General features: G+C 44.4%; 1 protein-coding gene across 2 annotated transcripts in view; it reads left to right on the forward strand.

Moving 5' to 3' along the window:
• Positions 1 to 11081, forward strand: part of POLR1E (RNA polymerase I subunit E) — a 28744-nt gene extending 17663 nt beyond the window's left edge. Inside the window, exons 10-12 of one of the 2 annotated variants that reach the window (XM_007456006.1) lie at positions 8391 to 8472; positions 9452 to 9583; positions 10737 to 11081. In XM_007456006.1, coding sequence (XP_007456068.1) covers positions 8391 to 8472; positions 9452 to 9583; positions 10737 to 10896 — 374 coding nt within the window. In that variant the 3' untranslated portion in view covers positions 10897 to 11081. The remainder of the gene's footprint in view (positions 1 to 8390; positions 8473 to 9451; positions 9584 to 10736) is intronic. The other variant, XM_007456007.1, reaches the window with a different exon arrangement.
• Positions 11082 to 12845: the final 1764 nt, after the last annotated feature.

The raw sequence follows: 12845 nt of genomic DNA on the forward strand, positions 1-12845 counted from the left end.
TTACATTTAGGTCTTTAATCCATTTTGAGCTTATTTTTGTGTATGGTGTTAGGGAGTGATCTAATCTCATACTTTTACATGTACCTGTCCAGTTTTCCCAGCACCACTTATTGAAGAGGCTGTCCTTTCTCCACTGTATATTCCTGCCACCTTTATCAAAGATAAGGTGACCATATGTGCATGGGTTTATCTCTGGGCTTTCTATCCTATTCCATTGATCTATCTTTCTGTTTTTGTGCCAGTACCATACTGTCTTGATTACTGTAGCTTTGTAGTATAGTCTGAAGTCAGGCAGCCTGATTCCTCCAGCTCCATTTTTTGTTCTCAAGATTGCTTTGGCTATTCGGGGTCTTTTGTGTTTCCATACAAATTGTGAAATTTTTTGTTCTAGTTCTGTGAAAAATGCCAGTGGTAGTTTGATAGGGATTGCATTGAATCTATAGATTGCTTTGGGAAGTAGAGTCATTTTCACAATGTTGATTCTTCCAATCCAAGAACATGGTATATCTCTCCATCTGTTTGTATCATCTTTAATTTCTTTCATCAGTGTCTTATAATTTTCTGCATACAGGTCTTTTGTCTCCTTAGGTAGGTTTATTCCTAGATATTTTATTCTTTTTGTTGCAATGGTAAATGGGAGTGTTTTCTTGATTTCACTTTCAGATTTTTCATCATTAGTATATAGGAATGCCAGAGATTTCTGTGCATTAATTTTGTATCCTGCTACTTTACCAAATTCATTGATTAGCTCTAGTAGTTTTCTGGTAGCATCTTTAGGATTCTCTATGTATAGTATCATGTCATCTGCAAACAGTGACAGCTTTACTTCTTCTTTTCCGATTTGGATTCCTTTTATTTCCTTTTCTTCTCTGATTGCTGTGGCTAAAACTTCCAAAACTATGTTGAATAAGAGTGGTGAGAGTGGGCAACCTTGTCTTGTTCCTGACCTTAGTGGAAATGCTTTCAGTTTTTCGCCATTGAGGATGATGTTGGCTGTGGGCTTGTCATATACGGCCTTTATTATATTGAGGAAAGTTCCCTCTACACCTACTTTCTGCAGGGTTTTTATCATAAATGGGTGTTGAATTTTGTCAAAAGCTTTCTCTGCATCTATTGAGATGATCATATGGTTTTTCTCCTTCAATTTGTTAATATGGTTAATCACATTGATAGATTTGCGTATATTGAAGAATCCTTGCATTCCTGGAATAAACCCCACTTGATCATGGTGTATGATCCTTTTAATGTGCTGTTGGATTCTGTTTGCTAGTATTTTGTTGAGGATTTTTGCATCTATGTTCATCAGTGATATTGGCCTGTAGTTTTCTTTCTTTGTGACATCCTTGTCTGGTTTTGGTATCAAGGTGATGGTGGCCTCGTAGAATGAGTTTGGGAGTGTTCCTCCCTCTGCTATATTTTGGAAGAGTTTGAGAAGGATAGGTGTTAGCTCTTCTCTAAATGTTTGATAGAATTCGCCTGTGAAGCCATCTGGTCCTGGGCTTTTGTTTGTTCGAAGATTTTTAATCACAGTTTCAATTTCCGTGCTTGTGATTGGTCTGTTCATATTTTCTGTTTCTTCCTGATTCAGTCTTGGCAGGTTGTGCATTTCGAAGAATTTGTCCATTTCTTCCAGGTTGTCCATTTTATTGGCATAGAGTTGCTTGTAGTAATCTCTCATGATCTTTTGTATTTCTGCAGTGTCAGTTGTTACTTCTCCTTTTTCCTTTCTAATTGTATTGATTTGAGTCTTCTCCCTTTTTTTCTTGATGAGTCTGGCTAATGGTTTATCTATTTTGTTTATCTTGTCAAAGAACCAGCTTTTGGTTTTATTGATCTTTGCTATTGTTTCCGTCATTTCTTTTTCATTTATTTCTGATGTGATTTATATGATTTCTTTCCTTCTGCTAACTGGGGTTTTTTTGTTCTTCTTTCTCTAATTGCTTTAGGTGCAAGTTTAGGTTGTTTATTCGAGATGTTTCCTGTTTCTTAAGGTGGGCTTGTATTGCTATAAACTTCCCTCTTAGAACTGCTTTTACTGCATCCCATAGGTTTTGGGTCGTTGTGTCTCCATTGTCATTTGTTTGTAGGTATTTTTTTTATCTCCTCTTTGATTTCTTCAGTGATCACTTCGTTATTAAGTAGTGTATTGTTTAGCCTCCATGTGTTTGTATTTTTCACAGATCTTTTCGTGTAATATCTAGTCTCATAGCGTTGTGGTCGGAAAAGATACTTGATACAATTTCAGTTTTCTTAAATTTACCAAGGCTTGATTTGTGACCCACGATATGATCTATCCTGGAGAATGTTCCATGAGCACTTGAGAAAAATGTGTATTCTGTTGTTTTTGGATGGAGTGTACTATAAATATCAATTAAGTCCATCTTGTTTAATGTATCATTTAAAGCTTGTGTTTCCTTATTTATTTTCATTTTGGATGATCTGTCCATTGGTGAAAGTGGGGTGTTAAAGTCCCCTACTATGAATGTGTTACTGTCGATTTCCCCTTTTATGGCTGCTAGTATTTGCCTTATGTATTGAGGTGCTCCTATGTTGGGTGCATAAATATTTACAATTGTTATATCTTCTTCTTGGATCGATCCCTTGATCATTATGTAGTGTCCTTCTTTGTCTCTTCTAATAGTCTTTATTTTAAAGTCTATTTTGTCTGATATGAGAATTGCTACTCCAGCTTTCTTTTGGTTTCCATTTGCATGGAATATCTTTTTCCATCCCCTTACTTTCAGTCTGTATGTGTCTCTAGGTCTGAAGTGGGTCTCTTGTAGACAGCATATATATGGGTCTTGTTTTTGTATCCATTCAGCCAATCTGTGTCTTTTGGTGGGAACATTTAGTCCATTTACTTTTAAGGTAATTAACGATATGTATGTTCTTATTCCCATTTTCTAAATTGGTTTGGGTTCGTTATTGTAGGTCTTTTCCTTCTCTTGTGTTTCTTGCCTAGAGAAGTTCCTTTAGCATTTGCTGTAGAGCTGTATTGGTGGTGCTGAACTCTCTCAGCTTTTGCTTGTCTGTAAAGGTTTTGATTTCTCCATCAAATCTGAATGAGATCCTTGCTGGGTAGAGTAATCTTGGTTGCAGGTTTTTCTCCTTCATCACTTTCAGTATGTCCTGCCACTCCCTTCTGGCTTGCAGTTTCTGCTGAGAGATCAGCTGTTAGCCTTCTGGGGATTCCCTTGTGTGTTATTTGTTGTTTTTCCCTTGCTGCTTTTAATATGCTTCCTTTGTATTTAATTTTTGACAGTTTGATTAATATGTGTCTTGGCGTATTTCTCCTTGGAATTATCCTATATGGGACTCTCTGTGCTTCCTGGACTTGATTAACGATTTCCTTTCCCATATTAGGGAAGTTTTCAACTATAATCTCTTCAAATATTTTCTCAGTCCCTTTCTTTTTCTCTTCTTCTGGAACCCCTATAACTTGAATGTTGGTGCGTGTAATGTTGTCCCAGAGGTCTCTGAGACTGTCCTCAGTTCTTTTCATTCTTTTTTCTTTATTCTGCTCTGCAGTAGTTATTTCCACTATTTTATTTTCCAGGTCACTTATCCATTCTTCTGCCTCAGTTATTCTGCTGTTGATCCCATCTAGAGTATTTTTCATTTCATTTATTGTGTTGTTCATCATTGTTTGTTTCGTCTTTAGTTCTTCTAGGTCCTTGTTAAATGTGTCTTGCATTTTGTGTATTGTATTTCCAAGATTTTGGATCATCTTTACTATCATTATTCTGAATTCTTTTTCAGGTAGACTGCCTATTTCTTCTTCATTTGTTAGGTCTGGTGAGTTTTTATCTTGCTCCTTCAACTGCTGTGTGTTTTTCTGTCTTCTCTTTTTGCTTATCTTATTGTGTTTGGGGTCTCCTTTTTGCAGGCTGCAGGTTCGTAGGTCCCGTTGTTTTTGTTTTTGTTTTTGTTTTTGTTTTTGTTTTTCAGTGGGTTGTGTAGGCTTCCTGGTGGAGGGGACTAGTGGCTGTGTTGTGGTGTATGAGGCTAGATCTTGTCTCTCTAGTGGGCAGGTCCACGTCTGGTGGTGTGTTTTGGGGTGTCTGTGGACTTATTATTAACCACTGCGCCACCAGGGAGGCCCGGTCCCGTTGTTTTTTATGTCTGTCCCCAGTGGCTAAGGTTGGTTCAGTGAGTTGTGTAGGCTTCCTGGTGGAGGGGACTAGTGCCTGTGTTCTGGTGTATGATGCTGGATCTTGTCTCTCTGGTGGGCAGATCCACGTCTGGTGGTGTGTTTTGGGTTGTCTGTGGACTTATTATGATTTTAGGCAGCCTCTCTGCTAATGGGTGGGGTTGTGTTCCTGTTTTGCTAGTTGTTTGGCATAGGGTGTCCAGCACTGTAGCTTTCTGGTCGTTGAGTGAAGCTGGATGCTGGTGTTGAGATGGAGATCTCTGGGAGATTTTTGCCGTTTGATATTATGTGGAGCTGGGAGGTCTCTTGTGGACCAGTGTCCTGAAGTTGGCTCTCCCTCCTCAGAGGCACAGCACTGACTCCTCGCTGCAGCACCAAGAGCCTTTCATCCACACGGCTCAGAATAAAAGGGAGAAAAAGTAGAAAGAAAGAATTAGTAGAAGTAGGAAGAAAGAAAGAAAGAAAGGAGGAAAGGATGGAAGGAAGGAAGAAAGAAGGAAAGAAAGAAAGGAGGGAGGGAGGGACGGTGGGAGGAAGGAAGGAAGGAGGGAAGGAAGGAAAAAAGAAAGAAGATAAAGTAAAATAAGGTAAAATATAATAAAGTTATTAAAGAATAAGTTTTAAGAAAAAAAATTTAAAAAAAAAACAAAAGAAAACGGACAGATAGAACCCTCGGACAAATGGTGGAAGCAAAGCTATACAGACAGAATCTCACACAGAAGCATACACATACACACTCACAAAAAGAGGAAAAGGGGAAAAAATCATAAATCTTGCTCTCAAACTCCACCTCCTCAATTTTGGGATGATTCATTATCTAAAGGAGGGAATGAAGGAAGGAAGGAAAGAAAGGAAGGAAGGAAGCTAAAGTAATATAAAATAAGGTTATTAAAATTAAAATTAATTATTAAGAAAAAAAACTAAAACAAAAAAACGGACAGATAGAACCCTAGGACAAATGGTGGAAGCAAAGCTGTACAGACAAAATCTCACACAGAAGCATACACATACACACAAAAAGAGGAAAAGGGGAAAAAATCATAAATCTTGCTCCCAGAGTCCACCTCCTCAATTTGGGATGATTTGTTGTCTATTCATGTATTCCACAGATGCAGGGTGCATCAAGTTGATTGTGGAACTTTAATCCGCTGCTTCTGAGGCTGCTGGGAGAGATTTCCCATTCTCTTCTTTGTTCTCACAGCTCCCAGGGGCTCAGCTTTGGATTTGGCCCCGCCTCTGTGTGTAGGTCGCTGGAGGGCATCTGTTTTTCGCTCAGACAGGACGGGGTCAAAGGAGCCGCTGATTCGGGGTCTCTGGCTCATTCAGGTCGGGGGGAGGGAGGGTCGCAGAGTGTGGGGCGAGCCTGCGGCAGCAGAGGCCGGCGTGACGTTGCACCTGCCTGAGGCCTGCCATGCGTTTTCCCGGGAAAGTTGTCCCTGGATCCCGGGAACCTGGCAGTGGCGGGCTGTACAGGCTCCCCGGAAGAGGGGTGTGGACAGTGCTCGCACACAGGCCCCTTGGTGGTGGCAGCAGCAGCCTTAGTGTCTCCCGCCTGTCTCTGTGGTCCACGCTGTTAGCCGCGGCTCGCGCCCGCCTCTGGAGTTCCTTTAAGCAGCTCTCTTAATCCCCTCTCCTCGCGCACCAGGAAACAAAGAGGGAAGAAAAAGTCTCTTGCCTCTTCGGCAGCTCCAGACTTTTCCCTGGACTCCCTCCCGGCTAGCTGTGGTGCACTAACCCCTTCAGGCTGTGTTCACGCAGCCAACCCCAGTCCTCTCCCTGCCCTCCATCAAAGCTCGAGCCTCAGCTCGCAGCCCCGCCCGCCCCAGCGGGTGAGCAGACAAGCCTCTCGGGCTGGTGAGTGCTGGTCGGCACCGATCCTCTGTGCGGGAATCTCCCTGCTTTGCCCTCCGCACCCCTGTTGCTTTTCTGTCCTCCGCGGCTCTGAAGCTCCACGTTCTGCCACCCACAGTCTCTGCCCACGAAGGGGCTTCCTAGTGTGTGGAAACCTTTCCTCCTTCACAGCTCCCTCCCACTGGTGCAGGTCCCGTCTGAGTTCTTTTGTCTCTGTTTTTTCTTTTTTCCTTTTGCCCTACCCAGGTACGTGGGGAGTTTCTTGCCTTTTGGGAGGTCTGAGGTCTTCTGCCAGCATTCAGTAGGTGTTCTGTAGGAGTTGTTCCACGTGTAGATGTATTTCTGGTGTATCTGTGGGGAGGAAGGTGATCTCCGTGTCTTACTCTTCCACCATCTTCCCATCCTGCCTATATTTATAATTGTTACATCTTCTTCTTGGATTGATCCCTTGATTATTATGTAGTGTCCTTCCTTGTCTCTTATAACATTCTTTATTTTAAAGTCTATTTTATCTGATATGAGTATTGCTACTCCAGCTTTCTTTTGATCTCCATTTGCATGGAATATCTTTTTCCATCCCCTCACTTTCAGTCTGTATGTGGCCCTAGGTCTGAAGTGGGTCTCTAGACAGCATATATATGGATCTTGTTTTTGTATCCATTCGGTGAGCCTGTGTCTTTTGCTTGGAGCATTTAATCCATTCACGTTTAAGGTAATTATCGATATGTATGTTCCTATTCCCATTTTCTTAATTGTTTTGGGTTTGTTTTTGTAGGTCCTTTTCTTCTCTTGTGTTTCTCACTTAGAGAAGTTCCTTTAGCATTTGTTGTAGAGCTGGTTTGATGGTGTTGAATTTTCTTAGCTTTTGCTTGTCTCTAAAGCGTTTGATTTCTCCATCGATTCTGAATGAGATCCTTGTTGGGTAGAGTAATCTTGGTTGTAGGTTCTTCCCTTTCATCTCTTTAAATATGTCATGCCACTCCCTTCTGGCTTGTAGAGTTTCTGCTGAGAAATCAGCTGTTAACCTTATAGGAGTTCCCTTGTATGTTGTCATTTTTCCCTTGCTGCTTTCAATAATTTTTCTTTGTCTTTAATTTTTGCCAATTTGATTACTATGTGTCTTGGCGTGTTTCTCCTTGGGTTATCCTGTATGGGACTCTCTGTGCTTCCTGCACTTGGGTGGCTATTTCCTTTCCCATGCTAGGGAAGTTTTCGACTATAATCTCTTCACATATTTTCTCGCGTCCTTCCTCTCTCTCTTCTCCTTCTGGGACCCCTATAATGCGAATGTTGTTGCGTTTAATGTTGTCCCAGAGGTCTGTTAGGCTGTCTTCATTTCTTTTCATTCTTTTTTCTTTATTCTGTTCTGCAGCAGTGAATTGCACCATTCTGTCTTCCAGGTCACTTATCCGTTCTTCTGCCTCAGTTATTCTGCTATTGATTCCTTCTAGTGTAGTTTTCATTTCAGTTATTGTATTGTTCATTTGTTAGTTCTTTAATTCTTCTAGGTCTTTGTTAAACATTTCTTATATCTTCTTGATCTTTGCCTCCATTCATTTTCCGAGGTCCTGGATCATCGTCACTATCATTATTCTGAATTCTTTTTCTGGAAGGTTGCCTATCTCCACTTCATTTAGTTGTTTTTCTGGGGTTTTATCTTCTTCCTTCATTTGGTACATAGCCCTCTGCCTTTTCATCTTGTCTGTCCTGTGAAAGTGGTTTCTGTTCCACGGGCTGCAGGATTGTAGTTCTTCTTGCTTCTGCTGTCTGCCCTCTGGTGGATTAGGCTATCTAAGAGGCGTGTGCAAGTTTCCTCTGGACATTGTTTTTTAATTAATTAATTATTGGACAGTTTTTTTAAGACATGATACTATTGCATACTTACTAGACTACAGTATACTAAAAACATAACTTATATGCACTGGGAAACCAAAAAGTTCACGTGACGTGCTTTATTGCGGTGGTCTGGAACCAGACCTGCAATGTGTCTGAGCTATGCCTGTACTCATGGTTTTCACTATTTGCTTAATTCTTATTTTCACATTCCAACCTCCCTTCCTTTCCCTCTCACTGGGCTTTCTCCACAGTCTGTTTTGCTTTCTAACATCTTTTGAACTCTGTATCTTTAGGCCTCACTGGAGTCTGCTTTTCTTTCCTGTCACTGCCCTGTCATAAACATCTCTTGTGCACTTACGGTCTGCAGGCTGAAGCATACCTGAGCACGTGTTCATTTGAAAGTGGCCGTTCTGTTTCACAAGCCCCTTCTTCTCTTCCCACATGCCTCTGTTTATTCCAGTGGCCCAACTGTTGTCCGCTTTTCCCAGCTCATGGGTGAGGTGTGTCCTGAGAGTTTTGAAAGAAAACGATCGGACTCTATTTTGTCTTATAGGTTCCCTGGGACCTGGAGTTCCCCACATCATTAACACCAAACTGCTGAAGCACTTTACCTGCTTGATCTACAACAATGGCAGGTCAGGGGGCTTGATTTCTCGGTTTCTGCCTGTAAAGGAGAAAGCAGGACAGGGAGGGTGGTGAGAGTGGGGAGGGCTTGGATTGCAGTCTGTATTCACAGAGACACTGCTGAAGAGAGCACTGCCATTTGGAGGGCTCCTGGGATCAAGTGAGTTTAGGCAACACTGTAGTACAGACTCTATCCCTTTGGGAGAAGCTCACGTTAAAGGCTCTGGGAAGTCCTGTAACAAAGACTTCATGTCACACGCTTCTTCCAAGGACCCCTGCCTAATGTCCTAATGTTGCATGGAGAGGCAGTGTTGCAGGAAAGGGCAGGCCAGTGGGATGACTTTGAGGAAAGCACTCCAAGCAGCACACCTGGGCTTCCTTCCTGCCCCTTGCTTGCAGTGTGTGTCCTGCTCTGAGTGTGCTTGGAAGAATCATTGGCAGCTGAGTTTGGGATGACTGTTTTCCCAGCAGCCCTGCTGAGCAGGCCAGGAAGATGGGGAGGGTCCTCGCCAGTGCAAGGCTCTGACTGTGCCTGGGGAAGGTGCGGCCTTCTCTGTCCCCTTGGAGGGACACTGGCATTGGCTCACTGGTCCACTGTGCATGAAGGCTTGGGCACCGCAACAGGACAAGGGATGTTGCTCTAATTCCTTTTCTTCTCCCTGGGATGAGAAGACTTTTTATTTTTTGCAGTATGCAGGCCTCTCACTGTTGTGGCCTCTTCCGTTGCGGAGCACAGGCTCCGGACGCGCAGGCTCAGCGGCCATGGCTCACGGGCCTAGCCGCTCCACAGTGTGTGGGATCCTCCCGGACCGGGGCACGAACCCGTGTCCCGTGCATCGGCAGGCAGACTCTCAACCACTGCGCCACCAGGGAAGCCCGAGAAGACATTTTGAATGCATAAGGGAACAGGCTTGGATGTTTTTCCTTTGCTTTTGGAGAAATCATCTCGGAGTTTAATTTTGCCTCTCTTTTATTGCCACTGATTTGCAGTTTGCGGAACTTAATTTCAGACTCTATGAAGGCAAAGATCACCGCCTATGTGATCATACTGGCTTTGCACATAAACGACTTCCAGATTGACCTGACGGTGTTACAGAGGGACTTGAAGCTCAGTGAGAAAAGGTGAGCATAAAAGAAGAAAAAGCTCCCTTAGGGCGCCTTGATGTAGTTGTGGTACTGCTGGAAAGCGTGAGGCACTGTCGAGGGACCTGGGGACAGTTTTCAGATGAATGAATAATTGATTGAATGGATGGGCAACCAGACATTACCGTGTGCCTTCGCTTTGCTAGGCACAGTACCAAATCTGTCATAATATCTCAGTGATGTCGCTAAGAAACAGTGGAGGAATCTTTGGTTCAGAGAAGTCAGTGATTTTCCCAGGGTCATACAGCCAAGAAGGGGAATAGTTGGGCTTCAAACCTGAGCCTTCCATCCCTGTGTAACTGAGCAACCTGCAGTCTCCAAACTGCTGTCTCTGGGAAGAGGGACTCTGTATGGTTCCAGTGGGGTCTCTTAGGGGTGGAAGTTATATAAGAGAACCCCAATTTCAGCTTAGCATAAAGCACTTTGCTCAGTCAGATGGAAGGAGCTGCCAGGGGGTTGTCCCAGGCAAGGCAGAGCTGCAGTTTGACAGGGATGTCACACTTGGGCTTCTCTGACCTGACTGGGAGGGTTGGCAGAGGTGGCAACCTTCAAGGCCCTTTCTAGCCCTGCTAGAAGGGATGCAGACTGAGTCGGGAGTAGAGCCTCCCAGGTTGCTGAACCATGGGGTATATTGGCCTTTGTCAGTGATTTAGGAGCATCTGACCTCTGAGGACCCTGATGGTATTTCAGGAGAGCCTAGGAAAACACCCTTATCTGGACTCTTCTAGCAGTCCAGAGAGGGATTATTCTGTGGGCTCCACAGATGGCATTCTCATGAGTAGTGAGTTTGAACATACAAGAGAAACAGATACTTGAAGTCTGTAAAATTCTAGCAAGTGCTTAATCCTTGCTACAAGAAGGAAACACAGTTATCAATAGGACCTAGATAACCTGGTTTTCCATCATTTATATAGATATTTTCTAATGGCAACACATTAAAATGGGAATGTGATGGCTCTCGAGGGTATCTTGTCTGCCTCTCTGCTGGGAGCTTTGCCCCTTGTGACTATCTTGGGAATTCTGTCTTCATGGCCTGGAGCACGAATGTGCTGTCCCCTCCTGCCAAGCCTCCCTGAGCATTTGCATTGAGCAGACTCTCCATTTGTTTTATGTGTTTGTGTTTGTTCCTTAGGATGATGGAGATAGCGAAAGCCATGAGGCTGAAGATCTCTAAAAGAAGGGTTTCTCTGGCATTGGGCAGGGAGGAGGATCACAAACTGGGCACCCTGTCCATCCCACTGCCCCCAGCCCAGGCCTTGGACCGTCAGTCAAAGCGGAGGAAAATCACCTAGAGGTGTGCTTTCCAGACAGAGCATTTTGGCCACATCATAGCCACTCTTGCTATCCATTTGCATTTTTATTTGTAAAGAAAGAGGGATAAAGAAGCCATGCTTTGGCACCGGTATGAAGCCAGAAGTCAGCATATCAGTTGTGTTGGTCTTAAGCAGAAACATAAAGTGTTGGCCCTATTGGACTCCACCTCCCTCCGTTGGTGTCTCTGTGGTTGTAAATGGCAGATGGTTCGTGTGTGGGATGTGGGAGGGTGGGCCTGGGTTAGGCGGAGGCAAAAGATCTCACAGGCTGAACCTTGGACCACATCTGATGGATAAAGGTTAATAAAGAGAAATGTGAAGTGCTGTGGAAGGCCCAGTGGAGGAGTACATGGTGAGGACAAAGCCCAGTAGGGCTGGAAGAGGCTTCAGGTCACCAATGTGATGGGCTTGCCAAAACAGACTAATATAGTTCCGGGCTGCTGAAACAGCAGAGCCAAGTCAGAGGAAGTGATTAACCCACTTGCTCTGCCTGGCTCAAGCCACACAGAGGGCAGGAGTCAGCTCTGAAAGCCACGTTTTTGAGGGGAGTGAATCAGTCAGAGTTGAGTGCAGAAAACAAATGGTCCTAGAAATTCTTAAGGGGAAAGGAGTTTAATACATGGATATAAAGTACTATAAAATTGTTAAAGGGTTGCAGGAGCGGGAGTCAGGAGGTTGCTACTGGAACTGCTGAGTTCAAGAACACAGCTGGGGTGGCCAGCCAGGCATGAAGAAGCCACTTGAATTCATGAAGCTACTTGAATTCAGCTGCTTCTTGAACTCATGAAGCTGGCAACTTGACACTGAAATTCTGGTTCAGCCACCCCTGCTATCAGTACCCATGCTCTACCTCCTTGCTTGTCAGCACAAACAGCCAAAAGATTTAAGAGGCTGGCCTCCATCTTGCTTCCTTTTTCTCTGAGTACATATATAGGAACTTAATTTGCAACTAGAATCCTAGCAGCAAGGGAGTCTTTGAAATAGGTTTCAGCCTCTAGTTACAGGAGGCCATACCAGAAGCAGATGGGAAGGGATGCTGACTGCCACCAACCTTATCTGCCAGAGGGAGATGGAGAAGTCAGTGTCCAGAGGGGTGCTGTGAGGAACGGGACTATGACATGGAGAGACTTAGGTATGTGGCTAATGCTCAGACTCAGCTCTTTTTTTTTTTTTAAAAGAGAAGGTGACTACTTAAAAAACATTTCTTTAAACATGTGTTTTTTATTATTTTATTTTTATTATTTTTTTTGGCGGCACGCGGGCCTCTCACTGTTGTGGCCTCTCCCGTTGCAGAGCACACGCTCCGGACGCCCAGGCCCAGTGGCCACGGCTCACGGGCTCAGCCGCTCCATGGCATGTGGGATCCTCCCGGACCAGGGCACGAACCCGCGTCCCCTGCATTGGCAGGCAGACCCTCAACCACTGCGCCACCAGGGAAGCCCCTTTTATTATTTTTTAAATTTTATTTTTTGGCTGCGTTGGGTCTTTGTTGCTGTGTGCGGGCTTTCTCTAGTTACAGTGAGAGGGGCCTACTCTTCGTTGCATTGCATGGACTTCTCACTGCGATGGCTTCTCTTGTTGCGGAGCACAGGCTCTAGGTGTGCAGGCTTCAGTAGTTGCAGCACACAGGCTCAGTAGTTGTGGCATGCGGGCCCTAGAGCGTGCGGGCTTCAGTAGTTGCAGCATGTGGGCTCAGTAGTTGTGGCTCGCAGGCTCTAGAGCGCAGGCTCAGTAGTTGTGGCACACAGGCTTAGCTGCTCTGCGGCACGTGGGATCTTCCCAGACCAGGGATTGAACCAGTGTCCCCTGCATTGGCAGGTGTATTCTTAACCACTGTGCCACCAGGGAAGTCCCCCAGACTCAGCTCTTCAAGGTTCTTCTGAGGCAGTGGGAGCAGCTGAGGTATGTGGTGCTTGTGCCGGGGGCCA

Source organism: Lipotes vexillifer, unplaced genomic scaffold (assembly GCF_000442215.2).
Source record: "Lipotes vexillifer unplaced genomic scaffold, Lipotes_vexillifer_v1.1 scaffold920, whole genome shotgun sequence".
Taxonomy (NCBI): Eukaryota; Metazoa; Chordata; class Mammalia; order Artiodactyla; family Lipotidae; genus Lipotes; species Lipotes vexillifer.